At 41.5% G+C, this 16,347-nt stretch overlaps 1 protein-coding gene across 11 annotated transcripts in view; it reads right to left on the bottom strand.

Moving 5' to 3' along the window:
- The window catches only part of SETD3 (SET domain containing 3), a 65,660-nt gene that overhangs the window by 48,168 nt on the left and 1,145 nt on the right, over positions 1 to 16,347 (bottom strand). For 6 of the 11 annotated variants that reach the window (XR_002827313.1, XM_023747881.1, XM_006107140.3 and 3 more), the window contains exons 2-6: positions 9,503 to 9,612; positions 7,496 to 7,588; positions 5,170 to 5,318; positions 3,178 to 3,250; positions 2,627 to 2,883 (exon numbers count right to left, since the gene is read on the bottom strand). Coding sequence is in view for 10 of the 11 variants with exons in the window: in XM_023747881.1 (XP_023603649.1) it covers positions 2,627 to 2,883; positions 3,178 to 3,250; positions 5,170 to 5,318; positions 7,496 to 7,588; positions 9,503 to 9,605 (675 nt within the window). In the remaining variant the exon portion in view is untranslated. Of the gene's footprint in view, positions 1 to 2,626; positions 2,884 to 3,177; positions 3,251 to 5,169; positions 5,319 to 7,495; positions 7,589 to 8,713; positions 8,806 to 9,502; positions 9,617 to 15,148; positions 15,540 to 16,347 lie in introns of those variants that run through there. The other 5 variants (XM_023747879.1, XM_023747882.1, XM_023747883.1 and 2 more) reach the window with 5 other exon arrangements.

The raw sequence follows: 16,347 nt of genomic DNA, 5'->3' as shown, positions 1-16,347 counted from the left end.
GAGCCCAGAAAGACTACTTTATATTTTAGGGTTTTTCCCCCTGGGGAAAAAAAAATTATACAAATTCATTAAAAGATAGCAAAGAATACCCAAGAATGAGACAATTCAGTGTAGTTAACAAAAATTTCAATAAGGTTTCTGTGATATACAACAAAGTAATCCTAACATTTAGATGGAACAGCAAATGGCAAATAATTGTTATAACGATTTTGAAGAACAAGATTGGGAGACTTGCCAGGAAAGATTGTTTAAGAAAATGTGGTAAAGCAAGTTAAAGACAGAAAATAATCTGAACTAGCAAGTGGCCACTAAAAGGCCTTTGACCAAAGAAATATGCTGGGAGGAAAGAACACAGGAAATTCTTTTTCTAGTTTATAGGCAACAGAGAGAAAGAGAAACACTGGATAAAAAATGCCATAAAGAGAAATCTCTCTGAAGAAACTGCTAATCAGTGGACATTAGTGCCAGTGCTTCTTCTCGTTTGCAATAAAAATCCTAAAGTCTGAAGCAAGATATAAGGCTGGACTATGAGCTTTCACCACCATAGACACATGAAACTGAGCCTTGCTCGCTGTCACATGGCTGGGGCATCATGAGACAGTGGCCAACAGCCGTGGCTGGCAGACCCCCAGCCAGCATGAGCTCAGAAGAAATCAATGGATTTCGGTTCAGATGCACTGCTTGGTACAGGCCCCAGGAAGATGACTTTAAATGGGAAGTCAAACTAAAAAGAGCAAAATCCAGTTCAAGAATTTGAACCTCCAAATGGTATACAAGTGTCTGTGAGATATGACATGTGCATTTCTCTGAGAAGAGGGTTTCCCTGACACTAAAAAAGGTTGAGTCATAATGCAAAAAAAAAACACCACTGAAGGCAGGTCACTGTAATGAAACAGTAACTATGGACTGATGTGACACTACTCACTTTCTCCCTCAGTGATAATGTGCCGATGAAGTGATCCACTGCAAAGAGCAGGGGCCCCACATCTGATCCTGGAAATGTATGAGAGATACGGCTTGGTGCTGGTGTGAGAAACCTGGTTCTAATAAAACAACGGCAGTACAATGCCAACATTTGTGTTTACTTGGGACTGCTACTTATGACTTGCAGAAGCAATGAGAACATTCTAAAACTAGAAAAACAGCTAGACTCAAAATTTGATGTTTTAAAAACTTTTGCTTAAGTCTGTTTTTCTTTGTAACAAATCCTTATGCAAAATTCTTCTATTCCATAGCCTATATCTTCCTGATGTCACACAGCGCATCCCATTCTGAAACTAAATCACTGGGTAAGAAATTCTCTACAAAGCTAATTATGACGTGTTTCACTTTGTAATGATTCCCTTCTGCTGCCTATTTGTACTAATGTTAAGTGACGGTGACATTGGGTTCTTCTGAGGAAGAACCACACCTGGACTGACACACTGTCGGGGTGATGGCGTTTGCCACATGGGAAGCAGTGCTTCTCCCACTGGAATGTGGGTTCCGGGGCACCCAGTGGCATGTGGGGGTCACAGGAGAGATGGGGCAGTTTTCCCACAATGCCAATCTGACATTACAGTAAGTCATTACACATGACTTTAGCACACCAACATTTGCATTAATTTTTAAGATTTAAAAACATGAGACCAAAACCCAGCAACAAAACATGAGAGATTTTAACCATTCTGAGCTTGTGATGGGTCATTTATGAATGGGAGTTTCTTAGTAGAAAAGATTAAGAAATACTAACATAAAGTACTGTGGGGACAGGGTGAGAAGCTATTTAAAACCATTAAAAAAATAAGCAAATAAAATAGACAATGTGGCCTGAAGGATCAAAACACAAAATGGTAACACTAATTGAGCATTTCTATTAAGTCCGACTATACTGAAGGCCTCACATAGATCAATGCATTTCATCCGCTCAGCAACTCTGGAGTCAGGTGCTGTACTATCCCACTTTACAGATTGGAGAATGGAAGCACAGAGACTTGCCCAGATGACACAGCTCCAAGTGGCGCTGCAGAAATCTGCACCTGGCTGGCTGGCCCCAGAGCCCTCTCTTCTCAATCACCGCCACACTGGCTGGTGGAGGGTGGCTTCAATTACAGTATCTTTCAAGTGTCTTACAGGAAGCTGTCCTATCAGCCATGGGCCCTGAGACCATGTTCCCAACCTTATGGAGATTTTTATATGACTCTTTTACTTAGGGCTAATTAAAATTAATAAAATATACAGTATACTTTGAAAAAAACAAATCAGCATTATAATTTAGTAAATTGTCAATATTTTACAACAAGAACTCACAAATGGACTTTCATTTTCTAGGAAAATTTATACGCCGAGCACTGTGCTATATTTTAGAGGTTTGAATTTTTACTGTAATCTGTTTTCAGAACTCAGTGACTATTAGTCATAATATGTAACAACTGCTGTTTATATTAACACTGGACACTGATGAAGTCAGATAGTCAAACCATCTTTGACAGTTCTGTGAAAACGGCAACAATGGACTAGAACACCTTACAATGTAAAAAAGCAAACTGTTGATGCATTCTTACTGAGGGACACAGTGGAACACCTGTGGGATCAGTTTCTCCCTCACCCTGTCACACAGACAGGTAGAGAGTGGCCAACAGCTCACCTGGATGACCTTGTAGAAGTAGGCGTACTGCCGAGCTGTGTTCTTATACTGGCTGAAGACATCGTGGACAGCCTGTGTGGACTGCAGAGACCGGACTTCATCTTCCTCAAAGTAGAGAGGGGTGTCGTACTCGCTGGGCAGGGTCTGAATGTAGGGCTGCCAGAAGGAGTTAGGGTCGGCACGCTCACACAGCAGGTGAAAGGCCAGTGTAATATTTCCCATGGCTTGAAGAATTCGGTCTTGAGAATATAAGGGTCCTAGAGTAACCCAGAAGTTAATAGCATAAGTTCTACAACTTCTTTTAAAAGTATTCATTTACATGATTAAAGTTATGGAAACTAAACAATCCTATAACGTTTTAAGTAACTTGCATCTCTCTTTTGACATTCATCTATTATGTCAGATTATAAGCATGGGAAACACCTAACATGAATTGTGGGGGAAAGTTCACTAATTGAGAAAACAACCAAATATCCTTAGCTCCACAAAATGAAATTTTATATATTTCTATCATTTTCACTTTGCTTTGAACATTCAGAAATTATTCTCACCCAAAACAGAATTTTTAGCAGATTCAACAGTCATTAGTAATTTCCGTGGAACCCATAAAAATAATTCTTCTGCCTAGAAGGGAAAAAATAAGAAAACAGAATCATGAAAATACAACATACTATAGTCTGTACTCCAATTGTGTCTATGGGCAAAAACCCCATCATACATGGACAACTTCAGGGTACATATCAGCACCACATTTTTAGTTCCCAAAAGTACCTCAACTGTAAGCATTTATGGTGCTTTTAAATAAATGGAAGCTGCTTTAAAATCCTGTCTCCAGTAGAAAAACTATATATACTGAGAAGACAACCACAAGAAACTTTCGACTCTAATTTGAAGCAAATATAACAACTTGGGGTGAAGCACAAAGGTGTTTATTTTATTCTTTGTTGTATTTATATTTGTAAGTGCTAAAAACAAGACAAAATTTCTACCTCCAACAAAAACCTGACTCTACCCATGTGAAGTAGAATACCTTACAATGTTTCAAGCTGGAGTAACAGTCCCTCTTCTATGTGCCTGTCTTTAAAACACGACAGTTACTAGCAAAAACACAAGCCCACAAGACACATGCTTTGGCAATGAAATGCCTTTTCCAGTATGTTCTGTATGTGTATTTATACAGTACCTTGACCAGGGTGATGCTATCATGCAGATGTTTCAACTCAGCAAAATGTATATATTAAACATGTGCAATTTTTTACATATCAGTTTCAATAAAGCTTTTTAAAAAACATGCACTTAGTGACAACCAACCACAGCTAAGGTATTTAGGGCAGCATCCACACTAACGATGCTATTCGTCTGATGCATGAGAAGCATGTGTGCTATCTCGTTTACTCTTGCTGTTTACCAACGTCCATTTATCTACTATTTGAATTACGTTCATGTGTGCCTTGTCCCTTACTACAGACTATAAGCAGCATGAAGGAAGGAACCTGTGTGTTTTGGAAGCCTGGTATAATAAGCAAGGTACGCTGGCATACTAGATTATTTAATACACATCTAATAAACCAGTTTAACAATGTATCATCGAAAGGGTAACTACCAGCTGGCCAAAAATGTTGCTAGAAGTTTGAGGGGATCTAATAACACCCACTTCCTCTCCCCAAGTTCTGAACCAAATGAGAGAGACACAAGACTCCAACAGACGTTCACCCAAAATACCACTTACTGAATCCCAGAATTAGACAGACCTCCCACCTAGTTACAGGCAGCACTGGAACCCCAGAGGCCTCCCCACGTGTGGCCGGCCCCTGGAAAACTTAGAGGGTGGAGAGAGCACAGCACAGCGAACGCATGTGGGCAGCAGCTCTCACTGAGAAAGACCAACCCCAGTTCCTTCTCCCAAAATCATCAGAGTATTCCTGTTGAGAGGCAGGAGTGAGAGGCAAGAGTGAGAGGCAGGAGAGGCTGCTCCCTCCATCTGGAAGGACCAAGAGTAAAGAAAAGCATTTGTCCTTCAGCAGGTGTCTATTTCTCTTCTTTTCCTATCAGCCGTGATTTGCCAGTCCAGTAAGTGGTGCCTCCAACCACTCTGTTACCCATTCCAGAAAACTGGTAAGCATCCCCTACACTGCCAAACCCCCAACCCTGCCTCCACCTACATCCAATCAACCACAGGATGTAGTTCTGTGCTCTGTCAGCAAACCACCTGAACCCACATCCTTCTCTATATTTAAATCTCAGAATCCCTTGGCATGTTCTATGGTCTCCTAACAGAGGCCCAGAAATGTGAGCTGACTTGCCCCCGGTCACTGGTTATTAGCACAGCTCCCAATGAGGATGAGCAGCAAGGGGCTGCCTGGAACAGGGGGTCAGTTAGAGGACTGTTGCAGCAGGAGGGGCAGTGTTGGCTGCACCTTCGCCCTCCCCCACCCACAAGACTCAGAACAAGCCCAAGGTATGTCTCCACGTCCTGTGTCCTCTACATGACACAATCCAGACACACTTAGACTCCCCCCCAGACCAACAATTTATAAACTCACCTTGATATCTCTTGTGGCTCTCAAACCAAAGCCCTCTTCTTTGAAATTAACCATTTCAAAACCCTCAACCGAAGCTCCATTTTCAGAGGCCCATTTCATTAGATTAGGAAAGTAATCTTCTCTTTTTCCATCAAAAGTAACAGACAGACCTGTATCAATCCATGTTTTACAAAACAAGAGCTACTTTTAGGACATATATCATTCATGCTACTCTCAGAAAATAAAAATAAAAACAGACCATAACTAACACAGGAAATAGTAAAGCACTCCAATCTTAAAAAAAAAAAAAAAAATCAAAGCTAATCACCAGATAGTCACAGTACATAGTGACAGGAAAGGTGAATTAAAATCCTAACGTCCCTGTGGGTTACAGAGAAATATTACAGATCCCAGGTCATATGAATACTGACTGCTAGGAAAGCCCTCACAACTACTACAGATGCATAGAGCAGCTTCCCCTGTAGTCAGCGTGCCACCTATAATATGCACATTTGCTTTAACAAAATACCCATGAAAACAAAGCTCAGTAGTTCTCACATGCACACAAGACAATGTGTGTGCCCTGGCCGGGTGGCTCAGTTGATTGGAGCGTTGTCCTGTACATCAAAAGGTTGAAGGTTGGATTTACAGTCATACCCCGTTTGTGGGGCCGGGCATGTACAGGAAGCAATGGATCAATGTTTCTCTCTCACATTGCTGTTTCTCTCTCTCTCTCTCATTCTAATCTCTCTCTAAAAATCTGTAAACATATCCTCAGTTGAAAATTAAAAAGTAATAAATAAGAAAATAAAAAACAAATTAGAAAAAAAAGAAGACGTGTGTAAAGGATGAGCCCTGATCCTAAGAGCACAAAACTGGAGAGCTCTGCAACAGAATTCTGTGGAGTAATTTAAAGATGAAAAGCCATGCATAGGAAAAACCATTATTTTTTTGATGAATAAAGGGAGAGGAACAGAAACTTTATTAAACACGAGGAGCAGGGCGTGGAAGTTAGCCCTGTGGTGCCATGGCCGTGTCACCACCATGTAACTGAAGGCCAGCTAGAGGTGTGGCGCAGGATCACCTAGCATGGTGCACTGCCAGGCTAGGTACGCATATCCTTGCTAATTGAAGAAAACTGCTTTTGTTAGGAAAACCTAAGAGAACAAATGAGTGCCTGACTTCGGTGTCAGCTGTAGTACACAGTCTCTACTCAGAAGACACACAGGATATACAAAACTTTTCAGCCCCATGTCTGGTGAGCCAGGATTAGCAGTCTACACTTGGTGCAGATAAACACCTCATAAAGGGGCCTGTCACTGTGTGGGGTTTGACCATCTAACCCAGTGGTTCTCAACCTTCTGGCCCTTTAAATACAGTTCCTCATGTTGTGACCCAACCATAAAATTATTTTCGTTGCTACTTCATAACTGTAATGTTGCTACTGTTCTGGATCGTAATGTAAATATCTGATATGCAGGATGGTCTTAGGTGACCCCTGTGAAAGGGTCGTTCGACCGGCAAAGGGGTCGCGACCCACAGGTTGAGAACCACTGAATTCTAACCCGAAGGCTGCATGTTGTAGGTGTGCATGGGGAACCATAAAGCTCCTGCTTCAGAGAGCAAATAAACTCTCTTCTGACTCACTTCCATGACAATAAATAAACAAACAGGGAGCCCAAGTAGGTTTTTCTCATCCTTTTAAAGGCAGGCTACTTATTATGCCTTCTCCTTCCACCTCCCATGTGGCCCTGAATACCAATCTTAACTTTTTGTGCTTTATAGAACAAAAACAATAGGAATATTGAATAGGCTTTTTCATCTGATACTTGGCCCCACTGCCAGCCTGGCTGAGAGTCATTCTGATGTCTCCTGAATATACCCTGTAAAACACAGCTTGGGAAACAGAACTACATCTCTTTTTTAATCAAAACATGATTGAGTTAATCATAAATCTTGATAAACATTAACCAATCAGTATATACGTGTGTGTTGGCCATGCACAGCATTAGAGACTGACCCCAAACCCTGAAGGAAGCAGTATGGGCAAACAGATTTAAATACATATCTCAGAGAGTAAAGGTAAATGAAAGTTGTGTCATTTTAGCTCCCAGAAACAAACATTTCCCCCCTAAAACTCAACGGTTTTCCCCTCCCAGAGCAGGTGATGGCATCTCAGAAATGAGAAGCTCCAGAGAGTCCGATGTCTCCCAGCCTAGCAGCCCCTCCCTCGACAAGGACCTAGCAGGGAGGATGAATAACCCAGACTGTAACTACTATCAACACCTTTCTGACCTATGCCAAGTCTCTGCACAATTTTCTTAAAATATCATTCCAGAAAATGTACCTTTTTGCTTTTTCCGTATTTTCTCCACTAGAGACCGGATCTGCACATATTCTTCCCACTCTTTCCCTGGGCCGGGAGCAGGGCTACTGCATTCTGCAACACAAAAGCCACAGTCTCAAACATTTCCTTCCACTTAACCTGTGGTCTTCAGAAGGAGGAGGATTTGGGTTGTTGCTGTTGATTTATTTATTTTTAAAGGACAAAGATACTACAGCTGTGATGATAAACATGAGAAGCATAAATCAGGTATACTTTTCAAAGCATATAAACCCTCTGACACAATTTAAATGCCACCTATTCAACCGTGACTCTAGTACCTAAGTGTTTGCACCTGGCTTACATCTATCTCTTGCTGCTGATACATTTTCCTCAGAACATACTTGTGAACAGGAAAATCTAAAAAGTTATGCTAAAATGCAAAACGTTGCCCTGAAAACTCTTCCAGATGTTAAAAGCAGGTAATATTGAAAGTTAACATTTCTTTCTAGTTAAACCCCATAACAATGGCTCCCTAAGGGAAATTGGACATAAGGACAATTCATCAACAAACATTTCACATCCATGTGTAAGGCGCTATATTAAGCACTCTGGGGGAGTCACAAAAAGAGCCGGCACAGTCACTGCTAAAAAAGAAGCTGAGATTCTACAGCAGGACCAGAACTGAAGGACCAACACCCGAGACCCGGGCAGGCGTTTCAGAAGGCTATGCACAGGGCACCCACCCAACCTGCCAACAGCCCTTTCCTTTTTAAACAAGTGTATCAGTTTAAAGAGAGAGCCCTTCCCATGCCCCTGCTAAACCTCCTGGCCCCCTTTGTTCTCCAAGGAAAGGAGTATATGTGGTAAATAATTAACAATAGCTATATGCTGACTCATAACTATTAAGTTTGACCAGTCTTATACATTTTTCCATCCACAAATACTGGCTGAGGCCCTGGAATACAAGACAGAGCCTGTCCTCAAGCTGCCTCCAGGCTAGTGGGGGAGACAGGTGGTAAGCATTTAGTACATCACTGCTCTGTGGAAGGCCCACGTTGCTCTTGGGTGGGAGGGGGATTTAGGTGTTCATGGGAGCACTCAGGGAGGGACCCAACCCAGACTTGGTTGCTGCCTGTTTGTCAAGGAGAGAAAACTAAATTTTTATTTGGGGTTTGGGCTGTCACATAATCTATAATAATAAAAGCATAATATGCTAATTAGACCGGACAGCTGAACAACCTTTGGGACATCCTTCCGGATGACCTTCTAGAAGAAGCTGGAGCTTCAAGGGCCAAGCTCCTTGCACGAATTTCGTGCATCGGGCCTCTAGTCTAAACATAAGGGGCAAAGAAAATGATACAGATGTAATTAGTTAATAGAGTGACCACAGCTAAATTTGAAATATACATACTACCAATTTAAATTTACAATTAAAAAACAAGTTACTAGTTTACACTAACTTAGTAAAGCAAGAATTTAACTTCCCTGAACCAACAACGCATGACATCAGCATGTGAAAATAATCACTGAATCACTGAAAAAGCCATGCCAAAGGCTTGCTCTCTGAGAGGCATGCTGCTCGCCCTGGGCTTAACAGCCCATAACCCACCCTCACGTGCCCTCGCTCACACGGTCCTCATTACACTCCCAAGGTGGTCTTTATTTACTGAGATGAACACTGAGAGTCAGAGGGGTTCAACTGGTCTGAGGCCACACTATTAAAAACAGCTGAGACTGTTGCTGTCTGCTGGTGCCCAGGGAAGCCTACGTTCTGGGAGCCTGTGCCACAGAGGCTTCACATTCAGTATGTCATCCAGGCTTCGTTATAGTTACACGGGCCCCACAAGTAGCAGCAGCTCCATTTTACAGGTGGGGAGACTGCGAGGTAGGAGGTACTGTAACTTGCCCAGGTCACATGGCTAACTTCATGCTTCAGGGGACAGCTGATGTTCCCAAGCAGCACTGCAGACGCAGGAGTACAAACCACACGCCCCACAGAAAGGCGGGAAGGCCAAGAGCACAACTTACTCTGCAGTAGTTCACTAGTCAGGTTCAAGGTTTCCTTTGGTGACACACTTGCTGTAGCACCAGTGCCTGATTTTTGTGTTTTTACTCGACTCTTCTTACCCATTTTCTGACTGCAAAGAAATAAAAAGACAAAGTATTACATTTCCAAAGAACAAAATCAAGAAATAAAACAAAGACGATAAAATGCATACTCAATTATTATTTAAATCCCTAATATGCAAGTGGCATCTGTAATCAACAACCACTTCTGACCAATATGATTCTTTTACATATATTCTGTGTAGTGGAAGCGGGTCAGGAAAAATAAGATAAAGTGCATTTAGGGACCTTGCCTGATGGTTGGGGTGGTGGGGAGGGAGAGTACTGGATGCTTACTTAACCCATTTTTACAAAGTATAGTTCACACATACTGAACAGACAGAGATGGAATTCAGCTGCATGAGGTTTCTTTTTTCAAAAATTCTAAATGGAAAGGATGTATATTTGTATTTTTCTTCAGTTGCTTTCAACTAAACAAAACTAGAATAAACATTTTTGATTACACTTATTTGGCAATTTATCTGGGAAATCTTAGCACAAACCCAGCATCTGCTTTTTTTCAATGCATCCAACTTTACAGCTGGATTGACTGAAGGAGAGCATGGCCCCCTACCTCAGGCACCCAGCTGTAAAACGTGCTTGAAGGGAGTGTGAGAGCCTGCCTAATCTTTGTGTAGGAAGAAAAGAATCTCACTAAAATACTTTGCAGGCCATTAGGATCAGATTACTGCATTCTGAATTAAAAGCACAAATTATAGGATGATGGCTTAGGAAAATGAAAGCATTCCCAGATTAAAAAGTATTTAACTGTGTGATGTTTTCTTCTCTCCTACAGGAACTGATAAAGTATATACAGCCTTCGCGTTGCATGGTACCATGCTAACTGAAACTAGTGTGTATCAGAAATGTGTTCTCACTTTGCACGGTGGCAGGGACTAACAGTACAGTCAAGCCACGCTAATTTTTACCAGTTTAAGTGGCTAACTAACACCCATCATTCCAATCTCTATCAAAGGGGGTCCTAAAGGGCCACAACTCAAAAGTACCAAGAAGTCAAGGCAAGCAGGCAGGCAAGAAGGTGGAATTAATTTCAACTCAGGAGGTACTTAAGTACAAAGATGAAGGTAGACCTATACATTACATGTAAGTGCCTTGAAATCTTCATACAGAATAATTTGGGCTGTCCATACAGATAGAAATAGGTATACATATATCCAAACTTGATGTTTTAAAAAAATACAGATGTTTCTTGCTATTTTCCACTAATTTACACAATTTTAGAGATACTTACATTTCTGATTGACTTTTTGACACATTAATGATTTTAGTTTTAAACTGCTGTTGTATTAAGTTGTAAATACACTTAAATTAAAATGAGGTTCCTATTTAAAGGAAGTTGCAAAAAAAATACACCTTTCATAAAGCAAAGAATCATTTGGTATCATGAACACTAGTAATCATTTCCTATAATATCTTTCTGATAGGGAAAAAGAAAACTGGGAAGTATAAAGGAATAGCTGTATCTGTCAAGAAATTACCTTGAAACCACCCACATTTCTCCCGTACGGATTCTAGAATTATGGACTTTCACGTTTGGAAGAGACCTTTGGAGTTACCTGTGCTAACCCTCAACCCCGCAAATGTGTAAAACGACGACGTCTGATGTGACGGAGCAGCTAGCGCTGTCAAAGTGCTTTGCTAACCACTGTCAAATTCCGTCTGAAAGCCCTGAGAGAGGCAGGGCAGAGCCTGTCATCCCTAACAAGTGCACCACCTCAGGTTCAAGTGGCAGAGGAAGGCAGAGACCCAATGTTCTGAGGGGTGTCCTGGCTCCCCACACACCTGCTGCTCCTCACCTCCGAGGTAGTCTCAACCTGGGAGTCCTGTCCTACACTGCTGGAAAATTCACTGTTCCCTTCGCCTGTCCCAATTCTGCCTTAAACGAGAAGCCACTCTTTAAATTTTTGAAGACAGCTTTCTGTGCCCTGCAGAGCCTTCTCGTCTCCAGACTTAACAGGCCCTCAAGACATACTTCTCAGAAGTGGACAAAGCCACTTTAAAAAAAGTATACTGTTCACTGAAGTATAATATATCTGTCAACAGAACCTTTCAGATGTGCTCTGAGAGGGGCACCGTGCAGTGGGACTGCTGCCTTCCTGGAACTCAATTCAAGGAAATGTTACTAATATAACTGCAGCTGTAGGTCTACTACTGCACCAGCTTTTCCACAAGCCACGTGAACAAGTGAAGGCATTCCTTCGTTCAGTGCACATTCCTTGAGTATCTAAATTGAAATGCAAATGTGAGTGAGAGGTGGTCCCACAGCCTTTGGGATAAAAATGGTAGTCAACTAAAATCTTTTGTTACATATACTGATCTTCAGCAAGACAGATGTGTTATATTAACTGAGTTTTTGAACCTAAACACAAGTATTCATGCTAACTTTCATGCAGTTTCTAGGCTATTGGAACTATGTCATCCCTGCCAGAGCCCTAGTGCAGGTTCCCAGCATGACTGCATTGGTCAAAACTGTGTCATTTGGGCATTTACTATATTAGAGTTGAGGTAAGCATTTCATACAATAGATGAACATAGATACTATGTCCACTCTACAGATGAGAAAGGTGAAATTTAGGGAAGTTAATTAACTTTATGAAAGGTGACAAACTGAGGTGGTGGCACAGCCTCACAGCATACCTTGATGGCAAACTTTACTGATATTTCATGGATTCAGCTCAAAACCAACCCACTTATAAGGGTCTAAAAGTGTGTTGTCATTTCCGAAATTCAAAATAACAGTATTCCCTTAGAGCAGTGGTTCTCAACCTTCTGGCCCTTTAAATACAGTTCCTCATGTTGTGACCCAACCATAAAATTATTTTCGTTGCTACTTCATAACTGTAATGTTGCTACTGTTCTGAATCGTAATGTAAATATCTGATATGCAGGATGGTCTTAGGCGACCCCTGTGAAAGGGTCGTTCGACCGCCAAAGGGGTCGCAACCCACAGGTTGAGAACTGCTGCCTTAGAGTGAAGGTTTTTCTCTCTACAGCCTTTAAAAGTATAGGAACATTTTGCTGGCTTGCTCAAATACACAGGAGTGGCCTCAGCTTAAATGTGGAATGGGAGCAAAACTTCCAAATGAGCTTCCGCCCAATCCCGGAGAGCCCACGTTCATCTTTGCAAGGCCACAGTCTTGTCACAGACGGAAAAACTGCAGAAACCACTTCAGTAACCATGACATGGAACGATACTAAAGCATTACACTCAACAAACGAGAAACTTTATTAGTCATCAGTAAACATGTTATGGTAAAAGCGACATTAATGAGTCTTTTTCAACACTAATCCTAACCTCTTAATTGTGCTTAACAGAAAACTATTGGTACTAAAGTCATGCCCTTTTACTGAGATTGAAACCTTAAAACCACATAGTCATAGAATTTTTTAGACCTTCTCATGCTCTAACAAATTGTATCCTAAAAGTGGAGAGTGAAACACAGGATGGGGGACAGGTAATAAACCTAAAATACTGCACATTTACTAAGCGCTCCATGCAGACACCTGATTATTTACGTTCTCTAGACAATTCTCCAGCTCTTCAAAAACAATGAAAGCATTTCTTCCAGCTCAGTCCCTCTGCCATCCCCTCCCTCTGTACCCCATCACTGAGCCTGGGCGTGTGAAATTGTTCTTTTGCTTGGTAAACAGTATCCCTCAGATCTCTTTCAAATTTTTCACTTCGGCGTGTCACACTTGTCTTCCACTGTCAGCTCTTAATTAACTTTCTTTCTTGAGAAAGAATTCTAGTCTTAACTTTGATATTGAATTTTATATTATTTTGAATCATTTTTCTTCCATTCAAACTTATTTCAGTTGAAATGATCAATACCTTACCTTACCTCTTGTTTTGCGATCTGTTTATTTCCAAAACCTGGAGGAAACTCCCCACCTGGAAATCTGTCTACCCAGCTAATCTCGGTTTGAGTTACCGGGTGAATTTAACAACAAAAAGCAGGACTTCTAATCTTGCCAATTGTGCTAATTAAGCTTTTTTCCTTAAACCTAACAAGTAATATATATTTTTTTAAAGCTTCAACTCTGGGGAGGGAGGGGAGGCCACATGCTAACCTGACAAGCTCAGGGAAGGCCTGCATGGCAGTTTTGCAAACTTAAAAAGACTTAAAGTAACCACAAAGGATGGTCTGAAATTAAAGCTTTAACTAAAAGCAGTTACGGTGGGTAGCCATGTCCTAGGCCGGTATTTTCCTGACAAGGTCAGTTTTTCCCTTAACTGAGCCTATTATCTTTTTGCATCTAAGATAACATACCAATGAAATGTAACTTCCCTTTTTCCTCGACCTCTGGGCCACAACCAAATGCCCTGGGCGAGAGGACAGGAGACCATAAATTCCTTCATTGTTAATGTTATCATGTTAATTGTAGACTGCTAATTATCCTGCACCCACCTAAGTATGTGTCTATCATTTTACTTTTTATCCAATCCCAGAGGTTTCCCCGCTTTGCTTTCTCCCGCCTCTCTAATTTATCACCAGTGGATTTCATGGAACCCACCTACATCCCCTCCTTTAATTGCAATGTATAAAAATAGATTTAAAAAACTGCCATTCTCTGAAGCATTATCCCAATCCGTTGAGATATTGCTTCCCAGCAACTGTCGACAGTTTGGCTTAAATAAACTCACAAAAATTTTTTACAGGTTTGAATGTTTTTACATTAACAACTCCTTTGTAATAGAAAAATGTATTATGTGTATTAATATTTTGTTAGTGTTTTTACTCTGAGAATAAACATGTGATTTAACTACATTTGCAGATCAAAATATTTAACATCTCCAAGTAGGAAAATGAGATTAAAAAAAATTTCAATGTACAGAAGTCAGTTTTGCCAAATAAAATACACCTGTAAATGCAACAAAAGTGAAAACTAGCAAAATTCAAAAGCAAGGAATCCTTAGTCTTCTCTGATACTCAACTGCTAAATATGACAGGATGAATGGATACCCAAGACAAACACTTCTATGACAGTAGCAAGAGAAAAAAGATGCACGGCAAATCAAAATATTGGCCCAAACAGAATGGTAGCTAATTGAGAAAGCAAATAACTGGCCACAAGCAACTTCTACAATAACCTAAGAATACAGATATATTCACTAGGGTGTTGAAAATGTTCACTGCCATTGTAATAAATGGTTATTCCTCTGTGGGGGAACTAAATCTAGGCTCCATTCCCAGGATTTAGGAACAAGGAGAGGAAACTCGCTGAAACTCTTCCTCCCCACTCCCAACAGAAGCACCATGCACAGCAGCCAAGGACAGACAAACCAGTTTCTAAAGATAAAAATCCTTCCAGTGAAAGATAGTCATCAAACTACACGCAAAAAAGGACACTATTATTAGTACATTTCTAAATGCTACTTCAGATTAGTGATAAGAAAAAGACTTTGTAATTCAAACATTTTAAAGGACTTGAAATACTTCAAACTAAATTGATATCTAGTAAAAAAAGAAAAAGTAACCCTAAACTAGCAGATAAGACTTTTTACTCCTACTTTTACTAAAACCCAAAACAGCACGAGCACAGTACCTGGTTTTCACTGACTTCAATCATCATCTATGAGCAAGCCTCAGTTGTGCTAATGTTGATACTTTCCTAGCTGTCATCTCCTTTGTCATTCTCTTCTAGATATTAAGGAGGCCATTCTCAAAACAAAAACCTTAAGTTGATCTTTAGAATGGAAAAGTATCTGCATACAACCTTCAGTTTCCTCACTTCCCAGTGGCCTCGAAAGTGAAGTTTTAATTGTCATTTAAGATGCGGCCTGAATGTTCACCACAGGAAGAGAAGCTCCACAATGTTCCTCTCTTCATGACAACCTTAGTGTAAGGCAGAGCAGAATGGGCAGAGCTGGACAGAAACTTCCACTTCCACAGCACACGCGGCATAAATGTTCCAACCCTTCAGTCCACCGTCATTCCTACCCCAGGAGAAAAGCACTGAGAGAAGTTAGGGCACAGAAGAGAGGAGAAGCAGTAACCATTTCACTCCGTCGGGCTGGAGTTTCATTTCAGACAGTAACTTACAGTTAGGGATACACGGGAAGGGGTAGCAGGAGGCTGAACACCGAGGAGGTTTGGGATCTCAATAAAGAGATGGTTCTGTAGCTGTTGGAGAACTCAGCTCTGCAAACTACTTTCTTGGGAAAGAGGAAAAACTCCTCCTTAACTTGCTGGAACTTGACCAAAATGCCAATCACAGCAGCCCCTGGGACTAACTTGGGAAGGCAGGGCTGCACGCGACACGCACAGACAAAATCCATCGCGGCTCGAGCGAGTCTGACAAAATATTAACCGCGGAGAGGAAAGCTGCTTTTACTCTCGAGTTCAATGTATTCACATGAGAGAGTAAGAGAAACCTCTCCGAGATTATTACCGGTTAGTTCAGTTTTGAAGTAACAGTGGGGTCACTTTTGAGAAGAACATGGGGGGGGGGATGTTTACCCCTGGTCAGATCCACACGTGTCAGCGCCCACTCCGAGCCATGACAAACGCACAGCACCAGCACCCCAACCCGGCTAGGGGCAGGCCCGCTGCCACCAGGAGAGCTCTCCGGGGGTTCTTAAAAGCAAAACTGGCCTGTCAGCACCCTTCAAGGGTGGTTTTGCTCTGGAAACATCGCCGCCTTCGTTTGGGAAAAAAAGCAAAACCATACCCTTCAAGCCCGCAGCGGTTCTCAACCTGTGGGTCGCGACCCTTTGGCGGTGGAACGACCCTTCACAGGGGTCA

Source organism: Myotis lucifugus, unplaced genomic scaffold (assembly GCF_000147115.1).
Source record: "Myotis lucifugus unplaced genomic scaffold, Myoluc2.0 scaffold_1028, whole genome shotgun sequence".
Classification (NCBI taxonomy): domain Eukaryota; kingdom Metazoa; phylum Chordata; class Mammalia; order Chiroptera; family Vespertilionidae; genus Myotis; species Myotis lucifugus.
This window is presented reverse-complemented; position numbering and strand designations above follow the sequence as displayed.